Genomic DNA, 27,030 nt, shown 5'->3' with positions numbered 1-27,030 from the left:
ACCATCATGATGACCCTATCACTAGCAAAGCACAGTGATGCTTGGGAAGCCATAGTCCATTTATGCCCTAATATCAAATTTGCTTCCAACACATACTCAACCACAAAAATTTTACAAGTAAGGGGGTTAGTTTTAATATACATTGTATGTTCAAAGTATCCCAAACATGGCATGTTCAAGTCTTGTGTGAATGGAATTCTATCAGAATGAGCCGTTGAGTGTTGATTGACCTAACACATCCCATAGCTCGATGGTCATGAGATTATGCTCTTGTGTTGGATAAAGTTACGCTTGAATTGTTATGAGTTTAGTGGAAAGTTCTAATCCAACCATAATTCTTGGGATATTCTCAATAAGATATGTTGGAAGTTCCAGATCCTCTAAGGTCTCTTCCTCCCTTAATAGCAATTGCACAATGCCTATAGGAGTGTTCAAGGTGATTGTTTGCATGGATTTATCAATTGAATACAACGAGTCACTTACCCAAGTTCTGTTGAAAATACAAGTGAATAGGGTGTGTGCGGGAACAAGCCCTTGGTTAGAGGCTGTAAAAGAGGATGAGTAAATATGAAAGAACCTGTGAAAAGGTGAGAAGAATCTACTGGGAGAGAATAAAGGGTAGCATGAGAAGATTTAGGAAGTGTGGAGATATTCTGGGAAAAGTGAAGAGGTGGAGAGAATCAAGCAAAAGAGGTGGAGATATTCTGGGAGAGGTGGAGTGAATCAAGGAGAAATCAGTGGGATTAGATGCTTGGATGTAAACTCTATAAATTGAGGCATTAGCCTAATGAGAATTTGCTGGTTTTTGATTATCCATGCCTACATTAAGCTATTTGCTAATTACTCACTAATTACATCTTAATTATTTACTAATAACTTTGTTAATGATATTGATTCTAGTATTTGATCCACCATAGCTCATCACATTGCTCTAATTTCAACATGGTATCAGAGCCATGCCTAGAATCCATCAGGTTTATGAGCCCATTATCTAAATAATTAGAAATTAATCAAACTTTTAGTTAGTTTTCAACTAGCCTCTGTACCCCCAGCTGGCGGAGGAGCTCTAGCTCCTTGCACACATCACATCAGGCCAAACCCTTCTAGCCATAGGTAGCCAACATTCTTTTGCTCCAGCCAGTTGAATCCATGCAGCAAACCGCCGCCTACAGCTATCGATTTTTTGCTGATTTGCTAGCGCTGTTTTTTTGGAGAAGAATGGAGATGTTGTCTTGCTCAGCTACAATGGGACTAATTTCTCTTAGCCCAAGGTGTTTTCAAGCATGCTCTACAAGCTGGTGAAGACATAATTCAATTTGATCAACTCTACAGTGAGATCCAAGCTCTTCATCAAATCTGCAGGTGACTTTGGTAAAACAGAGATTAAGCTTTCAATATTTGGTCAAATCTTGTGTTTCTTGGCTTAATCCTCTACTAGACTCATTGCTATTGATGGGTTTGAAAGCATTTGAGCTTATTTGAAGTCTAAGGCACCAGATCTGGACTCCCCGCATACTCTGTTTTCTGCACACAAAACCAGAGGATTAATTTGCTAATCAATAATTAATCAGTGTTAATAACTATATTTTGATGCAATTGAGGGTTCAAATTAACCATTAGGTATCTGATATAGATCCCTATAACTTCAAATTGCAATTCGGAGTTGGTTTGATATTCCAACCATTCCGTACAAATTGGTTACCCTTGATTTAATGTAATTTCTGGTGATTTTATGCAGATAAATTTGTTGTAATCATCTCTTAAATACCAGATTGAGTTGTAAAAGGGTAGACACTGCCCTTGAATCTTGAAATTGGATCAAGAGGTAAGAGCCCCTTCACATCACCATGAGTACAGCACAAGAAATAGCCAAATTTAATGGGGAGCAGTTTTACACATGGTAGACAAAAACCATGTATTTGCTCATGAGAAACAATCTATGGGGGCTAGTTGAGGGAAGAGATGAATGTCCAGAGAGAGGGAAAAATGAGTGGAAGAGCAGGAATGAAAAAGCATTGGGACTTATTGCACTCAGTTTAAATGATGAAATCATTCATCACATCACAGGGATACAATGGGCAAAAGATGCATGGGATGAACTCAATAAATTATTTGGCACACAAGCAAAAAATTCAAAGATAAATCTATTAATGCAATTCTACAAATTGGACATGAAGGAAAGTGAACCTTTAATCACACACTTGAACAAATATAAAAGCATTAAGCAACAGCTGGCAGCTATTGGCAAAAAGGTAGAAGATGATGAGGCACTAGCAGTGCTTTTGAAGAGTGTGGACAAAGGTGAATATGAAAATATTGTAGCAACACTAAAGAATGTACCTGAATTGAAGCTACACGAGATAGAAGTAGCTCTACTAGAGTAAGAGAGCAGAGGCAAAGAGAAGAAATGGCTCAACTCACCAGCAGGAGAAGAAAAAGCATTCTTCACCCGAGGAGGATTCTCTCGAGGACGAGGATGAGTAAGAGGCAGAGTAGGAGGAAGGACCTTCACTTGCCACAAATGTGGAAAGCCAGGACACATGGCAAGAGACTGCTATAGCAAACCCAGTGGAGAAGGAACGACATCGGTAAACTTCATGGAGGCTCCAAAGGAAGTGGAGTCGGATCATCTTTTCTGAGAGAAAGAGAGAGAGAGACCCCACAACCCAATGTAACCTGCCCCAACAAAGTAAAACCACCTCTGAGCCACCGATGATGTAGGCCACGTGGTAAATAGATGTATGTGTGAGCACTTTAGTCAAGGTCGCAGGCAACTATAGTAAGCCTTGGACACATAGAGAGAGAGAGAGTGTGTCAAGGACTATGAGTTTAGGGACTTGAGGCACTGGTCGTGGACTATCAAGTAAGAGGGAAACTTGGTATAGGGTACAAGTGTACTAGGAGTATTCACTTGAGGGGAGGTGTTGAAAATACAAGTGAATAGGGTGTGTGCGGGAACAAGCCCTTGGTTAGAGGCTGTAAAAGAGGATGAGTAAATGTGAAAGAACCTGTGAAAAGGTGAGAAGAATCTATTGGGAGAGAATAAAGGGTAGCATGAGAAGATTTAGGAAGTGTGGAGATATTCTGGGAAAAGTGAAGAGGTGGAGAGAATCAAGCAAAAGAGGTGGAGATATTCTGGGAGAGGTGGAGTGAATCAAGGAGAAATCAGTGGGATTAGATGCTTGGATGTAAACTCTATAAATTGAGACATTGGCCTAATGAGAATTTGCTGGTTTTTGATTATCCATGCCTACATTAAGCCATTTGCTAATTATGCCATGCCTACAGTAAGCCATTTGCTAATTACGTCTTAATTATTTACTAATCATTTTGTTAATGATGTTGATTCTAGTATTTGATCCACCATAGCTCATCACATTGCTCTAATTTCAACAAGTTCCACCTAGGATGACATCATACTCAAGAGGATCTGGGGTAACATGAAATCTAAATTCCACATTTCCATCGATTGTTTGAGTAGCATAGCTAAAGTAACTTGGAACTTCAATATTTTGTCCATTGGCATCTCTTGCAAGACCGTTATTTTTAGGGATGATTAAAGGTTGTCCCAATGACACCCAAGTGTCTATTGTGGTGAGTTTAGTGGAAAGTTCTAATCTAATCATAATTCTTAGGATATTCTCAGTAAGATATGTTGGAAGTTCTAGATCCTCTAAGGTATCTTCCTCCCTTAATAGCAATTGCACAATGCCTGCAGGAGTGTTCAAGGTAACTATTTGCATGGATTCAACAATTGAATACAACGAGTCGTTTACCCAAGTTCTACCTAGGATGACATCATACTCAAGAGGGTTTGGGATAACATGGAATCTAAATTCCACATTTCCATCGATTGTTTGAGTAGCATAGCTAAAGTAACCTGGAACTTCAGTGTTTTGTCCATTGGCATCTCTTGCAAGACCATTGTCTTTAGGGATGATTTTAGGTTGTCCCAATGACACTCAAGTGTCTATTGTCATGATGTTATGACTAGCTCAAGGGATAATCAACGCGCATTTGCACTTAACATCATTGCTCGTAGGAAAATCCAAGTATACTATGATAGAACCTTCAAGTGGAACCATGGATAGTTCATTTTTTGTTTCATCTTCAAATCATGTTTCTGTTTCATATTCCCATTCACTTTCATACTCTTTTTAGCTCTCAGCTTTTTCAAGAGTACCAATGTGTACAATGGCACACTTGGTCCTCTGACAATTCTAAGTGAGGTCTGTTTTTGGAGACTCGTGAATCCTCATAGTACTATTCTATGTAGCTCTTGATGTCTTGGTATAGCTCATGTTTAGCCTTTAAAGGTACAAGTGTTGATGCTATGAGAGATTGCTTTAATATCGTAAGGGATTCATGGAATTCCTCATGTGCTTTTTCAACCGCATAATTTGTTGTCTCTAATGACTCCTCTGTAGAGAGTACGTCTTCCTCTTAAAAGGGGAAGCAATACTCCTCTGGATGTACTTTGGTTATTTTTTTAGGATTGACGTTATGAGGTTCAATTACAACCGGTGATCCTATATGACACTCAACAATGCTAACCATACTCTCCTGAGCTTGCCTTTTGCGTTTCGCATCTGTCATGTGATCATTCCTTTCAATTTGGGGTGGTTGGGCGGGTTCTAGTTTCTTGATTGGTCTATTTGGTGCACTGAGTGATGAATCAGAACTTGTTTCATCCTCACTTAGCGACGTACTAGAACTTGTTTCATCTTCCGACTTTCTTTGGATCGTCAAGATTTCATTATGTTTGCCCATGCGACAAGAACGAACTTTTTTTTTCTCTATTTTACATATGGGTTTACATATGGGTTTTGTGGTTTGAGTGGTAGCTTGTGAGGTGGATGCTTCCGCATCATGTGTAGCTTTTGGCTCCTTTAGGTTTATGTCCTCATACTACAGGCTCCTTTTCCCTATCCTTTAGTTCAACCTTGGTGTCGACAGTTTGTTGCCCCTTGGTTTTCTTGGGTTTAGAAGGTTTTGTTCTTCTATCCATTTTGAAGTGTTTTCTTTTACATTCTTTTTTACTGTTTGTTGAGCCTTGGCTTGCAAGCGTGTAAGCACATTCAAGGGTACCGAGAACAATTGCCCATTTTGTACACTTAAGATATTAAGAGTTGTATTTTTGTGAGACAAGTTGTAGTGAAGCAATTTGCCTTGGGAAATCTTCAAATATGTGATCGATGCCACATCGTTCACATTGGGGTTGCAAGGTGTCAGTGATTGTGGTGGGCATGGAAGTAGTCCAAACTATGTAATCTGCCATCGTGTGCAATCCACGATGACAATAGAAACACTGAAGTGTGTGCTTAACTACTTCCTGAGCAGTTTCTACCCTTTGGACTGTTTCTATTTGGTGCACGGGAGATGGAGATTTTGAGTTAATTGTAGATGAATTGGGACATTGGGATGTGTCGTGAGACCAAAGGTTGTGCAATATATGTAGTACATAAAAATAGGCGCTTTCTACACATAATGGGGACTGGGATGTGTCATAGTAGTGATTGAACTGGACACAAGGCATTTCGCTCATCACTTGGAGAGGCATTAAGGATGTTGGGTTATGGAGACGCTCATCCTCTCCTAGAGATATTGATTGTAAGTTTTCAAGCAAGACTGCATAGAATTCATGGATAATTCCCATATCAATTTTTCTTTAGCTATTTCTTCACTTGGTTTAGATGAGGAACATCTCGTATCGTGATCATCTTCCATCATGTTATCATCTAAACGTATTGCTTCTTTACAACATTGCTCAAATGTTTTCGGATTGGATACAATGATTAAGTTGTGTAAGTTGTTATTCTTTAAACCCATCATGAAATATGTCTTCAATTAAGAATCGTTTAATTTTTCCCATGCTTCACATCGTGAGTCCAAGAGTTTTATCCAAAAGATAAAGTCTCTAATGATTTTGTTTGGTTTACGCTCAATTGAATAGAGTTCTCTAGCTGCACTCCACCTATCACCTTGTCTTTAAAAGCCATGGATAAAGGCTATTTTCAAGGTCCTAAAGTTTGTGTTGATCACAGACATAAATCATCAGCTAGCCTTTCCCACTAAGCATGGGTTCACCGCATGTACCTTGGTGGGAAAATTTGGATTTCCAAAGGCTTCACATCGTTGTTTAAACATTTGTATGAATTGAACATGATCAGTCGTTCTATCGTATTTGCCCATGATTTTGGAAATCTGTACGGTTGTATTTTTGTATGAGTCACTGAGGCTGTGTGTGAGTGCTAATGTGGGTAAGGACTCACTCGGTTATTGGGCAACCCCCCTTCCTAGATTAGTCAGTATGTCCAAGGTATGAGCCTCTAGGAGTTGAAGAGGGTTGGTACCTATAGGATTTGTAGGAACGTTAAGCAAAGAACCAAAGCCCGGTGGGATTGAAGTGATAGAGGGTGTAAATCCCAATGACATGCTTGTTAATGGCATGGCAATTGGTATTGAGAGTTGTAGTTGGAGCAAGGATCTCAATGGCTTAAAGATGTCAGCCATGCTTGTTAATGGCATGGCAATTGGTATTGAGAGTTGTAGTTGGAGCAAGGATCTCAATGGCTTAAAGATGTCAGCCACCATTGGGTTCAGTGAGGGTGCTGACCCATGTAGTCCCTCTATTGTTGCCATGTCTTAACGCTACCAATTGCTCCTTACTGAGCAATTATAGTTTTTTTTCCTTTTCTTTTTAGGTTTTATGACACCTTGTTACAGCCTCAGGAGAACTAGCGTACTCTTTGTTGGGTCAAACGAGTGTCTATTTGCCCTAATTAGCTTAGGCGCTACATGCACGTGAACGACCTCTTAGAGATATTTTTTTAGAAAAAGTGCGTGCTAGTAGCATCCCAGATGGAAGAGGAAGTCTCAAAACCTATTTTCCATCATTGTCTGAAGATGAATATTTTTCCCAGGAAGATTTTTCCTATTGCGCAGCTTGTTCTAAAAGGAATTTGGAAAAACTCTTTTGTCTCTCTGAGTTTTTCGTGATTTTGTCGTTTAGACTCTCAAAAAGCAGCCTGAATATGGTTTTCATATTGTTCTGGGCGATTTTTAGTGCTTTCAGCACCGTTTTTTCTTTTTTGTGCTTTAATTTTGAGGTTGCTAATCGAACGCCAAAATGACAAATTTTGCTCTCAGACACTCAAGACTAATTTCAAAGAGTCCGATGCCCGCTTTCCAATGAGCACTAGAGCGTGTTCATCGAGTTCACAGTACAGGAGATACAAGCCTCCAAACAGGGTTGTTTTCCATGGAACCCCCCTTCATAACGTGAACTAGAAGGGTGCGGTTCATGGCGTGAAACGGATTTCACAAATTTTATCAAATTTGAATTTTTTTTTTCACGAGGGCTGTTTCATGACATGAAACTACAAGTATGATTCACGGCGTGAAACCTTAACGTGTGAAAATGTTCGATTATTATTATTATTTGACGTGAAACCTTTAAGATGAGAAAGTTTGATTATTATTTTTTTGCGGGGACTGGTTCGCGTGAAAGTTCAGGAATGGTTCACGGCGTGAAACACGTGGCTCTCACGGATTTTTAAAATTTTTTTTGCGGTGACTGATTCACGGTGTGAAAATTCAAGAATGGTTCATGGCGTGAAACATGGGGCTTTTTTTTTACGAGAACTAGTTTACGGTGTGAAAGGTTAGGAATGTGGTTCACGACGTGAAACACATGGCTTACGAATTTTTTTTGATTTTATTTTTTGGGTCGAGAGAAATTTAAATTTTCTTGTTTGGGAGGGATATTTTTCAAGTTTTAAATTAGGGAGAGATTGGCATTTTCCCAAAAAGGCAAGTGAGAATCAAAAAAGTCAACCCTTTTATGACACCCCTTACACCCTTCATAAATGACCCCCAAAATGAACAATTTGAGAACTCATTGGTATCTTCTCATTCAATGCTCATTAGCCTTAATGAGTTATGTAAAAAAGTGATTAGAAATTAATAAAAGATTAATCCTCCCACTAATTTTCCCCTCTTTCAGACTAATCAAGGGCTCTAATTAACCATTAATCACTAATTAATTCATGCCATTGAGCACATCATCATTGGATAGAGCATGGAATTGCTAAGCTATGTACATCAACTAATGTGTAGATTAATGTATAATTAAATTTTTAATTTTAGTCTCTTCTCTCTATGCAAAATTAAGCATGCAAAATTAAGCAAACGAGAGAGAATTTCATCCAATTGATGCAATTAGGTGATTTGATGCTTCTAGATGCTCTCAAAACACTCAAAAACACTAATTTCGACCTCTTACATGATCAATTTGGACCCAAATAACACATTTTCTAAAAAAATTACCTCTTGAATTGGATTAATCACCCTTAATGACAAAAACTAGTCAATTAAGGAAGATTAGTCAATTTCAAGAGTTTTTTTTTAGAAATTTTTTCAATGATTAAGCTACTCCTAATGCTTACTAACACTCTAATGCATATAATTCAAAAAAAATCACACAAATCAAATAAAAATTAATGATTGTAGCTCTATGTTCAACTTAAAAGAGAACCAAAAATCACAAAAAATTGCATTCTATTGCATTGTTTGATGCAATGGATGCAAACTAAACCTAATACACACTATGTGCAAGCCCTAGGAACATTAAAAACCACATTAACAACAACAAAAACAACGGGTTAAGCTAAAATTTAAGCAAAAAAAAGTATTCTTTATAAAACAAAAAAGAGAGCTATTCTACACTAAGTCACACACAAATCTCCATCAAAACCACATCTTTTTCATGGAAAACCATTAATCAAGACAATGGGCATTTGGTAATGCATAGATTAGAGAAAAAAGATGGAAAAAGCCAACGGATGATTCCTCGGTAGTGGTGCCAAAAATGTTAACCCCCTTGAAACACACCCAACAAGAGATTACCTGGTGAACCGCAACAGTCGTAAGAATCTTTCCAATGGCCGAGCTCATAACCCTTAAGGTCTCCAAGCTCCACAACTCCTTGAGATGCAATTCCACTGCATCTCCCGGGGCGAGCGTTGTCACACCTTCGCATTGCACTACGTGTACTCGTCTCTCCTCTCACCTCACTTCACTCACACACACACTCACTAGCATGCATTAGAGAGAGATATTAGCAAGTGCTAGACTCTATTGCACAATGGGAGAGTCCTTTGTATTATGAGAGCTCTATATTCACTTATATACATGTCCATAAGTGTTCTCTCACTTAAACTGTGGCCGGTTGGGTACTTTAGGCTCATAAAAGACCTAATGCCTACTGTCATAATATATCCATGAAGTACATCACTTGAGACTTCATCCTAACTTACTACCACACACTCTTAAAGCGGGAATTGCCATAAGTATTACATAGGACCATTACGAGCACCAATCTAAGTTGTAGATTTGGACATCATTGCGTTATATCTTGAATGTATGATCTTTTGGTGTATCTACCTTGACTCCTTGATGTAAGATAATTCTAGCAGCTCTTGTTAACCCTAATAATGGGTTAACAAGATCCCAAAAAACCGTAGAAATATAAACCTTCAAAAAACCTAAAAATATCATAAAATCAAGAAAACTATAAAAGAAACCTCAACAACAAATGATTTTGGCATGTACCAAGTGCTTATGTATTTATGTTGGAGTAGAATCATTTTGACTTTATGCTCGAATCATTTTGACTTTACGCTCGAATCCAAATTTTAAACACAAACATTATCGTACGTGCCAAAACTCTAGGGAGTGAAACAGGTTCAAGACTCGATCTAACTATCCTAGTAGCTTCAGATTCCAGTTTAGAAGTAGACCAAGAATGGAGAATACCACATTAGGATTGTGGGACATAAGCCTAATCCATCATCCAAACTTGGATATAGTTGAACGAGATGTGGAGTGTTCAGAGGAAAGGCATCAAAAGGAGCTGAAAGGCCCTAATCCAAAAGACCATATGGGTGAGAGAAGGGACATGAGTGAATAAGGTAGGGGTCAAGCCAGCAACATTGGAACTAGTGAAGCATACATTTTACAAGGTTATAGTGGCTTGCACATAACTAGCCAAGTCCTAGTCTTCATTGGCACAAACGGGATACTCTTGGATATTCCCAATGGCATCAATGCACAGAATTGAACCATACCTCTTGGATAATCTACAACTGATATCGTTGGCCAGTGGAAACCAAGACCCCTATCTAGACTCTGACGAATCGATGTATATCCCAATAAGGGACATCAATAAAAAGGTTAAACCTTTAGCCATGGTCAATGAGATAGAAAGGCCCAAAAGATTACAAGAAGCTACTAGCAGAGTAAACATATCTGAAAAAGACTCGACTCCCTAATGTACTTGATAAATTCTTCTTAAGGAGGCTGAGAGTCGACAATGAAGGAATGGTATTGTATGAGGATGCCTTACGCAACCTCTACATAATCATTGATATTTCGAGGGACTTGCAGTATTACTTTGCACATGCAAGTAATACTAAGTCTTAAGAATAGACTTACGAAAGAATGGCTTAACCTTAATAAGGTAACTAACGATAATAAATTGGCTAAAGCAAGTGAAAAATAGTTTAAAGATGTGGTAGAAGAATCACCATGGGACAAAGGCAAGCTAACACAAGGTAAAGAAACTCAAAGATGACAATGCCTCTTAATCATTTACTTAGTAGCTGCCATGCAAAAAGAGCTTGTTACACAAAAAGGGAAAATGCAACGTATAGGTGGGATGAAATCCAGAGTAATTATGCCCAAATTCAAGTTTCATAGTTGTCCATGAGATACATAAAGAAGAAGGCAGGTAAAACTAGCCTTTATGCATGATGCTAAGTTCACATACGCATTACTGAAACATTGAAAGAGATGTTAATCCCAACATTATTTCATATTAAAATTGAGTTTTTGACCCTACTTCTATGTATGCTTATCCTCTACATCCAGTAGTGCTAAATTTTAGGTCCTGGTGTAAAGTAATACAAAACTCCACCATCCTCAATGATAGGAAGGATATGCTAGATATCCTATCTACACTAGCCTCCCCGGAGAAGCATCAACATAGTTTTAACTGGCTCAAAACATAAGGGTGGGTAGAAGCTCATGACACCCATCAACATTTACTACTACATATAACAATTAGTTGTATCATCTAATAGGAAGTTTAGTCACACTTCAATATATATATTCATTTAGAAAATTAATAACTCTAGTATATGGCTTTTCTATTATGAGCACATAGAATGTACTACCCTAGACTATGATGATGAAGAAATTTTGCAAAATCTTTGATCCTACCATACCCCCACCACCACCTAACCATGAAGAAGAGGATGAGACATGAAAGGAGAAAAAGGTTTGACTAACATGTATTCATGTACCATCTAAAAAATATGAGGCCCACAATGTCTAAATTGAAGGTAACATCACTTGATACTAACTATTCCTTCTCTCCCCTTATAATTTTTCACATGCTAACCCTCTTGACATCGAGGAAGAACTGATAGCATAGCCAAACATAGAGGTCCCTAAAAGCTCAACCCACTCATCGTACAAAAGTAACAACATCACTTGAAGAGAGCAACAAGAAAGCTCATGAAGATGTAATAATGTTAGCTTTATGTGAAGAAGATTGAAAGCATCATCCACATGGGTAATTCTTACTTAGGCCAAAAGTGATGTTTCAAGCTTTACTCGAAATCATGCCATTTAACCCCACTACAAAGAGCTACAAGCCATGGGCCAATGAAGGCACTATATGAAAGAACATGGTCAAGCACACAAAGCTGGCTAATCCCCTCATCTTCTGGAGATCCAACTTGTTTGTTATTATGGAAGCTTACAAGATGAAGTGCGCCTCAAAGCTTTTGGCGTATTCAGCATGCTTGGCATCGGGAAATTTCCTCAAGGTCTAGGAGCAAGCATAGGTTTATGTCAGTGTTGATCCTTCGTGGTTTCCATGTACAGATTAACTAGACCACACAAAGGCATGAGATAGCAAAGGCACTGTGTTAAACTCTCATGGGGGGGGGGGGGGGGGGGGGGGGGCAAGAGGCAATGAAGATATGGTATGGGGATGCATAAATGGATCATGGATGGATCGTGGCCTGCAAGCCAAGTACCGAACTCCTTGTGAGTTCATTCGTGAGCCCTAGTGAACAGGAGCCCTAGTGAACAGGAGCAAGACATATATATATATATATGCACATATATACATGTATATATACACACACATATACACACACACACACACACATACACCCACACACACATACACACACACATACACCCACACACACATACACACACGTACATATGTATATATACACACACATACACCCACACACACATACACACACGTACATATATATGTGTGTGTATATGTATGTATGTACGTATGTATGAGTATATACATAGATATGTGATGTATATGTGTATATATACATATACACATATATATAAATGCATGCATACATATGTGTGCATGCACACACACACACAAACACATACATACACATATATACACATGTATATATGTGTGTGAGTATATATATGATATATATGTGTGTGTACGTACATACATACATATGTATATATATGTGTGTGTGTGTATATACATACATACAAATATACACATATATGTATATATACATATGTGTACATACATGCATACATACATACATACATACACACACACACACACACACACACACACACACACACACACACACACACACACACATATATATATATATGTACATATATACATACATACTTTTATACACACACACACCCACATATATATACATACATACATATTTGTATTTGTATGTATACATATAAATACAAATACAAATATGTATACATGTATACATATATATATATATATATATATATATATATATATATATATATATATATATATATATATATATATATACATACATACATACATACATATTTGTATTTGTATGTATACATGTATACATATATATATATATATATATATATATATATATATATATAGGAATTGAAAATCCATGAAACCATTCGCAAGGCATTTGGTTTTCTCATATGCCTTATTAAATGCAAGTAGGAGACCATTTACAAATGGCATTTTACAACTCCTCTCTTTGGAGTTGCATTTTTAAATGTAAGTAGGAGACCATTTGCAAATAGCATTTTACAACTCCTCACTTTGGAGGTGCAATTATGGTCCATTGTGTTGAGGACCAAAAACTTTGACTTTGATCACAACAAAACCCTTGCACAGATAATAGTAAGCACTTTCATTTTCACCTACATCCATGCCCATACTACTCACATAAAGGCCCTTTCCAAGGCTTGAATAGGCAACCTTGGGTAGAAAGGATGCCTATATCATATATGAAGGCGTAGATAGTAGGGCAACCATCTTCAATACTCCTCTCTCTTGCAATATGTACGCACGCTCTTTGTGAGCATTGTCCTCATTGTTTGTGAGCATTGTGAGAATTCTTTATGAGCATCACTTTTGTTGCTATAATGTCCTCCTCTTATGAGGGCCTTCTCCTCCTACCCGCCCTGTACACCTCGCGCCCTGACACAGAGAAAGAGATAAAAAGAGCAAGAGAGAGGGCTGTCAGCGCTTTACAATGGCTTATGTTAAATTTCGGGGTGCCTGCATACGTGGCACCCCGCGGGCCCCAGCATGAGTAGTCACCTAGCCGGTGACCGCCTCGGTCTAGACAGTGGTGCAAAAGAGTTATGAACACACGTTTGTATGTCCGTGCATTTGCTAGGATTCGAACCCAGGTCTCTGCCAAGGGAGGGGAAGCTCCTATCCACTACACCGCGCGCACACTTGTGATATACACACATGTCCATAGCATCTTATGGACATATGTCTACAAATGGGCCCGTCATCGGCAATTGATCGGGTGACTGGGCACTCAGGGTGCCACATATGTAGGCACCCCGATACTTAACGTAAGCCCTTTACAACAGCTTCGTCGGCTCACCTTAGGGTTGCCATTAATTAATGCCCGCACGAATAGCGGGCATTAATTAAAGCAACAAAAAAGGTCAATAGATGAGTAATATAATGACTCTTTTTCTTTGTCCCAATCAAATTTGCAAAAATATCCCATTCCCATAACAATATTTTACATGTCCACTCGCCGACGCATAGCTTTTAGGAATAAAAGCACGCACTACACTCAAGATGGATACACCCTTCAACTAGGCTATTTATGAAACAACACTTGCCACAAGGAAGTCCTCAAAAATACTATCAAATGATGCCCAATAACATGATTGGTTGTATAAATCCCAAAGAATTTACAAGATCACTAGTATTATGAAAAAAGATTATTTCATATGGTTTTCATATTAGATGGTGCATCCCATGCACACACAAAAAAGAGGACAACATAGGCTTTTCTAGTAAAACATATGGTTTTCATATTAGTTGGTGCATCCCATGCACACACACACAAAAAAGAGGACAACATAGGCTTTTTTAGTAAAACACGTGAACTAGACGTGACATGAGCCAGCTCACCAAACTTACATACCACCAAATTATGTGGAAAAGTCTAGGAGAACATGAAGGAAAAGAGTGCATATGGCGAGAAGTGTTTTTATACTAAAACTAGTGCAAAACACATGCCTTATTTCATGCCTCTCATTGACACTTTCCCTCTTTGTCATGGTCCAAGGTCGTGGGAGTATTTATCTCAACCACACAATCAAATGACTTTTAAAAACTCTAATTTTCAACATGAGTTCACTAGTTGTTCCCACATCGACATTTAAGGAATTTAAAAAGCTCAAATGAATGAGATAATGATACATAAGCAGATCCTGGAATTTAAAATTTTCAAATGAATGAGAGAATGACACTTGGAATTTAATCAAATCAATGAGAGTGACACACTTGCTTGAACACTCGAGGCTCATGATATGATATTAATCCTACTATTTGGCTACATGGCAACTCCATCTATTTCACATTCATGAACCATCACTCCTACATTGCTGATAAGGTAGAAATACGATAAATCCAATGACCATTCACCTATGTACTTGACCCAATTACATGCTTCTCAATCACTACACATAAGCCATCACTAGATCTCCTCAAATCATAAAGGTATGTATGGGATCTCCTGAGACTGTCAATATAATATATATGGTTCCCACATTAGGCCTCTCATGGTTCCCACTAGGGGAATGGAACACATCATAGTAGAGGTGAAACTCCACATGGTATAAAAAATAACATATATTTGAGAGCAGTGCACAAACCATGGCTTTCATAGATAAAAAGATCTTTGGCCAATTTTGAGGAGAGGGTGTGGCTCCACAAGTTGAGTATACAACTGAGTTTGACTCACCTCAAGCAAGCAATCCCCATATTTGATGAACACATGCTTTGAGACTCTTTTTTGTAATGCTTTCTTGAACACTAGCAAGGCTCTATAGTTTTCCTTTCAAATTTTCTCTAGTTGTGCCTTGGCGCTATTGCTAAAATTAAAGGATTGCATCTAGGAGCATGATCGCTAGAAGCCCACAATGACCCAACACCCTCCACATCTAGACTTTACCTCCTCAACAAGAAACCACCTCTTTCACCTAAAATATCTGAAAGTAAAGGACAACTAGCTAAAGCAGCATTCAAATATGATCTACAGGAGGTGACCAAGACTAGGCAACATTTTGGTCTCATGGACCCTTCTGTTGAACACTCACAACAATTTAATCTCTCTCTCTCTCTCTCTCTCTCTCTCTCAAAATCCAGTTCTATACACAAATTTAAACGAGCACCGTGTCATCAAACCAAAATGCTTGTAATTACAACAACAATGCAAGGAAATAATCGAACAAAAGATCACAAAATTCCCTGCTCATTCAAAGAACAGTTGTAGCTGGAGAATAAAATCATTCTCCACTAGTTTGATTGATAGGGAAAAACCTATGAAAGGTGTGGCTTATTCAGTACTTGGAACAATAAAGGGGCTAGAGGATCACACATTCTCTACTAGTGAAACTGATAACAGGGACCTCACATCCTCAAACGTGTAACTTAAGCAGCACTTTGAACAGTGAAATGAAGTGCACAATATATTTTCATGTTTTTAGTGCAAGCTCATTAGTGTTAAATCGGTTGGTGTTCTAGCAACTACATATCCCCAAAAAAAGGCACTACTTCAAAACAGCATTCGCTATCAGCACTTTCCCACAAGCAAAAGCCACCTTCATGGTTGTGAACCTCGACCATGCACCTAAAAGAAGAATCCATTATCCTTATGACTGCCTAAAGCTACAAGGATACCATGTGGAAAGATGAAATGTAGGATGGTTTTGGGCATTGTTACATGTCCCCACAACCTCCTCTAGTTGTCCTTTGACCTTGTCACATGAATGCCAACAACCATCTCCATTCATTAAGTAATAACCACCATATATTTCAACATCCACAAGCTTTGGTTGCACAAGCTTTAGCCAAGGAACTCATGATACAAGACAAAGGAGGCATGACTAGAGCCACAAACCCCTCATCATGGTGGCAACCATGGAGGCACAAGGTACATGTTTGAAAAGAAGAAAGATAAGGTTAGAGGATCTCTTTCATGCAACAAAGAGGAGAAAAAAAAAAGGCTCACTTCATCACATACGAAGACAGCTGCACATGAGCAAGATAATGGACTCTCATGATTGATTTCTACGAGAAACTTCTCATAAGACCAAAAGACCACTTTTTCCCAAATTTCCAAAACCAGTGCTGCCCATGAGCATTTTGATCTGCTGCAATAACACTGTATTTGAGGGCACATGTATAGTCCAGAGGTACAAAGCTAGAAACCAAGTTTACGTGTACAATGCTCTGAAAGGTTTGCAATCACAAACCCAGCAAAAACCTGTGAAAACATCTCAAAGACGTGAGCTTAGAAATCACCCACAATGGGAAAGGTACAAAAATAATCCTTGTAAAAAACATCTCTACCTGGGCGGAACCAAGCAAGTAAAGCGCAGAGAAGTGTCTCCCATGGATCATAATATCAGCAACCATGGCTAGCGGTATTGTTAACGACATGCCAAGTGTAGCAACCAGAGGAGTCGTCCACACAACAGATAGAGCCCTGCCAAAATACATATAAATATATAGCCTTGCTTAATGCAGCATGAATGTGTTATGAGAAAGAAAATTGATTGACTTACTTATATATACTATTGTTTGAGGAAAACATGTAGACCTTTGATCAAACATACCAGAAATAATCAGAGAGAACACTGCCGACAAATCCATTGGCAAGAACCACCTCATCCACTTTGGCTGATTTAGGCATGCTGAACGGAGGCTCTAGATTCAAAGCAGTAAGTGGCCACACTGTTCCACACATTTCCAAGTCACATAATCTTCAAAGGTGACAGTCATAAGTGCCTTGAAGTTTCATCAATCAAATAGCATTACAATGAATGATGAATTCACACAACTATCAGGATTCAGGAGTGATATATTCATCTTCCCATATAGCAATACCTTGTTTTTAGCTCATGATAGTGCCCAAATTAATCTAAACACGTCCATAATAAATACAACACTAACTGATTCTAAGTCGAGAATATTTAAATGCAACTATCATCAAGGCACATCAAATTTCACATCTATGTATTGAGCATGCCGAGAAAAAACGTATATACAAAGCAATAAAGAAAGAAAATGTTCTTAACGTCTAAGGGCCTACGAGATGTGATCCATGAGTAAGCTGGATGTCAATACAACATGAAAGATAACAAACTAGCTACCGAAAGAAAAAAACCACGTAGGCTCTGTGTGTACAACATGTTAGGCAGCAGAAGAGCCACTCATAATGTGTCATCCTCCTCATGGACCAAGTAACTGGCCTTGATGTCCCACTACCTGTGGGAGTGCCTCTTGTATGTCGCTGAAGCAAGTTCTGGATCTGGAGCTATGGGTTTTGGTCTAGTGACTGGTGGTCACAGAAACGGTTTGTTTTGTTTTCACTCTTGGTTGTACTTGGAGAAGTCAGGTGTAGGCCGGTATTGAATCCCCAGGCACCCATAATCTTGTACTTGGAAGCAGACTCCTTTTGGTAATCTAAGCTAAAGGGGGAGAATTGTCCTATCTTCGGCCCCTAGGGTGGTGTATTGTGCATACGTTTATTTGTGGTTGTACTTAAGTCGTGATTCTAGGGTGGTGTACTGTGCATACTTTTATTTGTGGTTGTACTTAAGTCATGATTAAGTGCTCATAATCTGGTTTACAGTTAATTCGATTCCAAAATACGCGCCTCCCTTACAATGTGTCACTTATATAAACCTGTCATGTGCATTGCTCATAGACATGCCTAATGCAGCGTCTGCAGCATGGACAGCAGTCGACCAAGGCTTACAAGGTCTAGAAATCAGTCGGCCAGCACTGTGGACCCACACATGTGAAAACGCAAACATTAAATGCTGAATATTTGATGGACTGTAACTGGCCAACAGGATAAAGTTGGCTGACCGCAGCTGAGGATGTTATATAAGGGCCCAGGCATATTTGTGATCAATCATCACATCTCCCTCTTGGAGATTGGTCTTAGATAGGGACTAGGATAGTCAAGGATTCCTTTTAGGTGTGCTTCAGGCCACTAAGACTTGTATATACTATTTTAATATTTATGAATATATAGGACTTAGGAAAACTCTTGCTCTCTTCTCTCTCTTCTCTCCATCTCTCTTCTGCATGATTGCATCAGTGTTCCTGTGAAAAGCATTTAGAGCTGAAAGAACAGACCTATCAGAGCTTCCGTGTGACAAAACTATTCATAGTTGAGAATTTGAGTGTGATCCATGTGAGAACTTGTCATTGCATCAATCCTCATATGCACATTCGAAGACATCATGAGGACATGTACAGGGTAGAATAGGGAAATTAGTGAGCCCTCCCAGGCGGGCAGTCACATGAGTCATTGTGAGTGTATGTTAGGGTTTGCATGCAGGGTAGATGTCGGCGCATACCAATGGCGGGTTACAGCCACCCAGAGGCACGTGGCCTATAAGAACGATCAAGCTGGGAACTGTAGAGGACATTAAAAGGTGCTAAGCGCAAACGACAAGCAACCATGAGCAATGCTATGGAGTTGCTTCCAGAGCTTTGGAAACAAACAGGTCTTCATCATGAGGCAATGCCTGCGTATAGACGTGTCTTACTACACCAGTGGAACCTGAATCTGGAATGCTGTGCACGCATTCAAAAAGAGTCTGCACTTCTGCTCTTGTGAATTGCCTTGCCATACTAAACCTACCTTTGGTCATCACTTTCACACCAAAGATAACAGCTAGGAGGGAAATCCCAATTAATACTGATGGTGTGATGTCACCATCTCATGATGGGATCATACCCATGCATGAATCTGATGTCCAAAATGATGCTAGGTGCCTAAAGAGGTGACACAATGAAAGTACAGCTGTCAGCCCAACCATGCCTCATGCGCTCTACATTCTGTACCTCTGAACTTGAGTGTCACGTACCTCCTAAAAAAGCACTTATCAAATGACCGTGTTACTGGGAGCTTCAATTCTGTCTTGCATGGGCTATGAAGCCTTCTGTACTACCTGGATCAAAGAATACCAACACTCACTTGTCTAAAACATTTAAGGGTCTCCTTCATATGAAATCCTCTTCCATTCAAGGGAACTCCCTTCTGCTTAGCTGAAACACAGCGACAAAGGTGCTCACAATCCCATCTGTGTCAATCTATATGTGTATAATATATATACCTAGATAAATCCAGGAACATGCCCAAATTCACCTTATAAGAAAGTGCAATTTATAACCTCATGGTAGTCATCCACAAGACAATAAACCATCAACTCCATCATGCATAGTATGGACTAGATACTACGACATCCCCACTAACGTCATCAGTGCCCAATAGTGGGTGTAGAACTTGGTATTGTCTACCACGGGAACTGAGTACTGTCCTGAAGCTTCTTTCCAACGCATTGACAATGCCAGTTCTCCACTGATTTCATTAGAGTCTAGACATGATGATGCAAATGATCCTTCAAATGGTGCAGAGCCAACGGCTGAACATCAAGAGTTAGAAAGCCAACAGCTGAACATCAAGAGTTAGAAGCTACATTTGCAATTGTTGGAGCGTCATGTGGACGGTTAAAGGCAAGATTGTTTTTTGCAAGCAGGACAAGAAGAAGAGTGGCTTTGGATCCAAGCTGAAGAAGATTGCACTACCACATCACCTGAGTGGATTTTCTCCTGCATTTTGGTAACTCCACACCTACTCTTAGAGCCTGATAGAGATGTATCATGTCCCGTGCAAGTAATCGAAATCATTTCCTTATGTTGACAATTTTATCCCTTTCATAAAGGAAGGAAAGCTTCAACTACCAAAACCTTGTGTATTTTCATGGCATTCTTGCTCTCTTTCTCCACAGCCTGTGCATGTTTCATAATTTAGAAGCAGCTTCAGGGATGAATATTTATTTTTTGTACTAAACAGATCTACAGACCCATGAATTTCAGTAGATCATGGATGATATGACACAACAGCATAGGCTGAAACAGAACCGTCCAATTTCACACAATACTCCTGCCCGCATGCTGCTTTCTAATGTTCCACCCCAACTCATGGCCAACCTTCTCCTTTTTTTGTCCAACAGGACACAACCACCCCGTACCCTGAAAAAAGTGTAGCTGCATCCGATGGAAGCTAGGTTGCCTGTATTGGCAGCATGCAAGCACGACCATCCGCCGACGAATGTTTGAAGAGGAATACTTTTCTGGCAGGAAATTTTTGTACTAGACAGAATTACAGAACCATGAATTCCAGTAGAGTTATTTGTGGTATCAGTCATAATGATCATTCACTGTCACTATAGAAATAAAACCCACTTCACAAAGGGCATGACCACCATTAGACTGGGATGACGTGGCACAATGCATAGGCGGAAATAGAGGCGGACGTCCAATTTCACCTAATACTCCCACCCCACGTACAGTTTTCTAATGTGGCATGCCAACTCATGGCCAACCTTCTCCTTTTTTTGTCTGAAAGGACCTCCACCTGCAGCCTACCCTGAAAAAGTGTAGCTGCATTCAATAGAAGCTAGGTTGGCAGCATGCAAACACGACCATCCAACAGAGGAATACCTGCCTGACCTCCTTGCAATGGCTTCAAGCATCAGCCAAGCCCTTGCACAGGGGGAGGCTGCTTGCGAAGCCAGCCTGAAAGAGCAAAGTTTCCAGATGGTATAAAAGTTGACTACCATTGCTAAACATCTGTTATCAACTAACATAAAACTGTCCCCACTTCCAAAAAGTACACCCTTACGCCTCTGATACAGTAATGCCCTAGAACTCTTCCACAAAAAAACTTTGCAAACTTAGCAACTTGAACATTTCAATTGCTTAGAAAAACGGGGTTTATAGCAACCAACAAACCAACACAACTGACCTCACCTAACCACCACATTGCAACTAGAGTAAAAAGGCCGATATAACCGAACACCTTCTGCACATCCAACCCTTCTCCCTCCTTCCCAGCAATCTTCTTCAGCAACACTGTAACAATAGGCCCACAATAACAAGTGGTTTGGTCAGGGGGACCAAAAACCAAAAGAAAATCATTGTTAACTAGAGACACGGGGCAAGCAATATGTTCTTACCAGTGAAAAGACCATACGAAACAGCTGAAAGAAGCCCCAGTACATCTCCTATGAGTGAGTGTTCACTCATCCTGTCCAGAATAAGTTTTATGAGCACTCAATTGCATTACCCTGAATAAAGCTTCCAGCTTTAAAGAACAAAAGAACTTGATAAAAAATCTGAAGAAAGATTTACTCGCTTGATGAGACCTCCGTATCATCTGCCGCCCACGTTTTCCCGAGCGTGGTCATAAATACTCCGGTGATGCTAACGAAAACAGCTACAATCTTACTTATATTCAAAGAATCCTGACCCAAGACGACACTGAAGAAGAGGGTGAATAGTCCTGACGTTGATGAGAGAATCGTTGTGCTTGCAACACTTGTATTAGCCAAGGCAGCATTTGATAGATACTGTCATCCAGTAGCAAAATTCACTCCCTCTAATCAACAAAAGAACCCAGTGCAAGACCACAAATTCTGGCAATTACTTGAAAAACCAATGCATTACTGTCTAAAATTGACGACGAATTCTAGCAATTACTTGAAAAACCAATGCATTACTGTCTAAAATTGACCACAAATTCTGGCAATTACTTGAAAAACCAATGCATTACTGTCTAAAATTGACCACGAAATCTGCATGTCAAGCAGCATCATTCTTGAGTTTAGGACAAACTTTCGAGAAATTTCCTTACCTCTGTAAGAAACCACAGCGGGGCTATGGAAAAACTCTTCTTTGCTATCTCCCATGAAGTTAGCTGACCCGAACGCTCTGAAAAGTTGATGTCATCCCCTAGTTTGATCGATCTTGCTTCCTCAAAAGAGTGCACATCTTCGTTTCTCAAGACCAGATTGTGTAGATCCGGATCTGACCCTTTTAGCAAACCATTGGCTTTCAAAGGGGACTGTGGTGGTATGCTGTTACTCTTCACAGAGACAATTTCTACAGAAGCAGTGTGCCATAACGGGTACCGTTTATTCACATACATATAAATCCAGTCTTTTGCAAAGGCAAGCGGGAGGTAAACGACCATGAGAGATGCTCCAAGGAATGTGAGGACGAAGGGATGCTTGTATGCAGTAAAGATGCTCTGGAATGATCCATTTGAAAAAACACAAATTTAATTTTTTCTTTAAAGGATATATCAATTATTCAAGCTTCAATGTGATGCATGTTTATATGGGGCATATGATCGTCTGTGCATCAAACACTTCTATGTGATGCATATTTATATTAAGTATATCATCGTATGCACATGATCATCAAAAAATAAAAGCCTATTTATGCTTTCCTTGTGATGCATGTTTATATGGGCATATAATCATCTGCGCATATGATGCATCAACAGATAAAGCTCATTAATGCATAGTTACATGGGTATATGATCATCTGTGCATATGATACATTAACAGATAAAGCCCATTAATGCTTCTCTGTCATGTTTACGTGGGGTATATGATCGCCTGTGCACAAGATGCATCAACAGACAAAGCCCATTTATGCTTCATCAATGCTTCCATGCGGTGCGTGATTATATAGGATATAAGGCTTCACCACTGATTCCATGCCATGCATGCTTCTATGAGGTGTATCGCCATCTGTGCATATAATGCATCAACAGATAAAACCATGGTTCCATGAAAGCTTGAAGCCAAATCTTTCTCCAAGTGATCCGTATGATTGCTGATGAAGATTAAGAACCCTAAGCAAGAGAGTCTGTAGAGATAGGGCCATCACCTGTGTAACTTCTGCAGAGGTGACCCATATGAGCACAACGGAGACTATGAGCAGCAAGCCTGCATTGTACTTCCAGCCCATCGAAGGTTTTCGGCGCGATCTCGCTTGGATCCGAAATTCAGTTTGCTCAGTGGAAGAGATCAGGGTTTCGAAAATTGCAATATCTTCAGCAGGCACAGAGAGAAATTAGGATTTTGGAGATGGCCAGGCGCAGAGAAAACTGCTATAGCAGGAACTAGTGATTTGACGAATGGCCAAAGCAGAAATCTTTTGTTAACAAATGCTACGGTTCTCTGTGATGTCGAAACGAGAAACGCTCTGTGAAAGAAATTAGGGTTGAATATATCCTCTACAGCAGAAATTAGAGTTTGGGCGTTTGCAAACACAGAGAAATCTGATAGGAATGCAGCAGTGATCTGATCAAGTGGGCCACAGTATTGAGACAAATCAGAGAGACATAGCGTCGCTAGAGTGAAGCATGGAGAAGCGAGAGCGATCTAAGGGCAAACGATGGTTTACAACAGAGGCTCAAGCTTGACACTTTCTCTGAGGATGAAGGCCACGTCACTCAGGAGCTCATTAAGATGACTAATCTCGCTTAATCGCGTAAGTAGAGCACTAATTTGGTTGACCCAGGTCCTCATATTTTTGTTATTACCACAAGGAAATACTTGCTCAAAATTACCACCTCTAATCCATGCCCATGGTGAAATGGATCCATGTAAATCTTCTTAACAATATTATTCACTGACACTTCTTTTGTTAGCACCCTTTAGGAGAGCCTTTATATGGACATCAGGTTCATCAGAGTCCATCTTGTTAGCACCCTTTATGGAGATCAGGTTCATCAAGTCCACCATTGCTCGAATAACAAGAATGTACGATAAAACCCTATATGTCAAAGATCTATTTGACTTCTATTTAGCTAGAGAAATTTGTGAATTTTTTCTAGATCTAGTAGATTCTCAGAGGCAAAGTGAGAAACAATAAGACAGATGAATTCGCACATTCATTTATATCTTATGATAAAATCGAGTTATAAGAACACTATGGATGTGTAGCTACTAGATATGCTTGGCTTAGAGTTTACTCTTCAACAAATGATTGTTACTACTTGTGATAATTACTTGAGAACCTAACTAGATGACATTTATAAAAAGACTTGAAAAGGAAGACCGGAAAAGGATGGATTGCCTTCTTCGTTCTGATGTATATTTGAGGATTTTCATAAATGGAATTTTGACAAGAACCAATGCTCATGTATTTCCTATCATCATCAACCACCTTCTTATATTTGTAGGCATTCCTTTTCCATGGGCACAAATAATGTTATCAGCTTTGTTCCCAGAGAATTGTCATTTTGTTGTGATGTATATTTGAGTAAGTAAGCAAGTTTTTGTTGTGATGTATATTTGAGTAAGCAAGTTTAACTTGTTGCCTCCTATTTCACACATGGCACATGTAGTTCAATAATGCTATGCTCTAAAGTTTTTCATAAAACATCATATGGTAAGAATTGTGTTCTTTTGGTAAGAATTGTGTTCTTTTAAAGCAATGGGCATACTCTCTCTCTCTCTCTCTCTCTCTCTCTCTCTCTCTCTCTCACACACACACACACACACATACAAACACACACACACACATACACACACAACATGAATTTTAGATGGTTAATACACACTATTCTAAAAAAAACTATGGCACTTTTAACATATGGTAAGGAGATATAAATATTCTTTATTCCTACACTCTTGTGAGTCATGAACTTTAGATGGTTAATATAGACCACCAATCATAACATTGTTTAATGCCTCACACAAAGGTAACTTATGAGGCATTAATACACACTATTCTATAAAAAACTGTGGCACTTTTAACATATGGTAAGGAGATATAAATATTCTTTGCATTATTCCTACACTCTTGTGAGTCATGAACTTTAGATGGTTAATATAGACCACCAATCATAACATTGTTTAATGCCTCACACAAAGGTAACTTATGAGTTTCAAGATGATTATTGATTGACTTATCTCATAATTGTATGAAGGATAAAGGCTGACTTTTTCCTCTTTAGTATGCTATATAAAATTGGAACCTCTCTAAACAATGCCATCTCTATTTATTTTATAATTTTTCTCTACTTAATAGTCTCAAAGGTTGACTATAGTGGGGATTGCATACAAAAACCCTTAGCACATTGTTAATGTGAATGAATATCTTAGTTTTTCTTTTCCATTTATTATCATGCCCAGTTATTCCTCTTGTGGACCAAAACAAGAGTCATGCTATGTGGGATGATAAAATCATAGACTTTCTCCTCTACAATTCTGGCTTTTGCTTGAGCAAAGTCTAAGAAAAGGACATAAAGGATGACATGATTTTGAAAAGGGTGGGAAGGACAATGGAATTTCATGCATAAAATGGAGCATGGAAACTTTTTTAAAAAAAAGGAAAAGGTGATCCACATACACACTACATGGTGGTTAATCAGAATACTCCATGGAATTTAATTGGTTTTATACATGAGATAAGATGAGGTTGTTGGAAATTCATTCCACCTAGCATGTTACATGCTTAAAGTAGCAGGGTCTTATGATTAGAATTTCCTCCCAATTGAATTGGTGGGCAAAGCCCTTGTTTCTATATAAATCTATATCTCTATTTCTAATAAAAGTTGGATAGGGTTTAAAGTTGCTTTTCTATGCTTCATCTAGCTAGTTCAATGATTAGTTTGATCTTTGTTGACTAATTATTAATTATAAATTCCTATTAAAAAATATATAATATCTAAGGTTATATTTAATCTAATTTGATAGTAATTTAAGAAGGTCAATTTACACTTATTTTGTTACCATACCCAAGAAAAGACCAATTTAAGAGAATGTTCACTATAAGAGGACCCAAGATACTAACTGTTATATGCACATTATGTGTGCATATACTAGAAGGCTAACCCACATTAGGCTTGTGAGCATGGGAGCATGGGAACAAGCTCTAGTGGAGCATGGGTTAGGACTAACCTTAAAGGTTAAGGTTAGGGTCAGGCATCCAAGGGTCACACATGGGAAATGGAAAGTCAAGAGTCACTTTAGGGCCCTCCTATATAATAGGGGCATGGAGCACACTCAAGGGAGGCTTGAGAACTTAGAGGCTTAGGCTATGGTCTCTTGTGTAGAGGTCCATATCTACTCACCTACCATTTCACACTATAGCTACATGCTATTGGATTGGAGTTATACCTCTTGATGGTATGGGATATCCAGGTAGAGATATGATGTATTTCATTTATAATACATGTGTGCATCCCTTGGGCGGGGGTGGTTGGGTGGTTGAGTTTATGCCTGATTTATGCATGTTTATGCATAACAATTATCTAGAGAGATCTTAGGGTTTTAACAGTGGTATCAGAGTAATCTCTGCTTAATTGTTGTTGATTTTTTTAAATAAATTTTAATATTTACTAATAAAAATATTATTTTGTTGATTTGTGTTGATGATTTGCACGTGGATCATTGATATGGTGATTGGAATGCGTGTTACTATAATTTAATGGACGAATCGACGTTGCGAGGAAATTTTGTGAGTTTAATGCTATTTTTTTCTATTTTTTGTGGTTAAAAATAAGCATTAATGGAAATTTTTACAAAAAT

At 38.8% G+C, this 27,030-nt stretch overlaps 1 protein-coding gene across 1 annotated transcript; it reads right to left on the bottom strand.

The window, feature by feature from the left end:
* Positions 1-16,383: 16,383 nt before the first annotated feature.
* LOC147637458 (putative vacuolar membrane protein YML018C) lies at positions 16,384-23,930 on the bottom strand. The gene is made up of 8 exons (XM_086799250.1): positions 23,378-23,930; positions 22,335-22,730; positions 21,833-22,050; positions 21,658-21,728; positions 21,452-21,553; positions 17,236-17,353; positions 16,970-17,105; positions 16,384-16,883 (listed from the first exon to the last, which is right to left on the bottom strand). Exons 1-8 carry the CDS (start codon positions 23,456-23,458, stop codon positions 16,821-16,823), a joined length of 1,185 nt encoding a protein of 394 aa, XP_086655376.1. The 5' UTR covers positions 23,459-23,930; the 3' UTR covers positions 16,384-16,820.
* Between the last annotated feature and the right edge of the window lie 3,100 nt (positions 23,931-27,030).

This window comes from Cibotium barometz, chromosome 6 (assembly GCF_041138505.1).
Source record: "Cibotium barometz isolate CiBa-2024 chromosome 6, ASM4113850v1, whole genome shotgun sequence".
NCBI lineage: Eukaryota > Viridiplantae > Streptophyta > Polypodiopsida > Cyatheales > Cibotiaceae > Cibotium > Cibotium barometz.
Note: the sequence above shows the minus strand (reverse complement) of the source record. Positions and strands in the feature narration are given on the sequence as shown.

Bases quoted from the DNA above. Each gene is read 5' to 3' on its own strand.
- LOC147637458 (XM_086799250.1), bottom strand. From the start codon at position 23,458: ATGGGCTGGAAGTACAATGCAGGCTTGCTGCTCATAGTCTCCGTTGTG. The intron at 17,354-21,451 runs GTGAGGTCAGTT...TGTGTGGAACAG, and splicing joins AGTTGCAATGTGGTGGTTAG to TGTGGCCACTTACTGCTTTG. The intron at 16,884-16,969 runs GTAGAGATGTTT...ATGTTTTCACAG, and splicing joins ACTTGCTTGGTTCCGCCCAG to GTTTTTGCTGGGTTTGTGAT.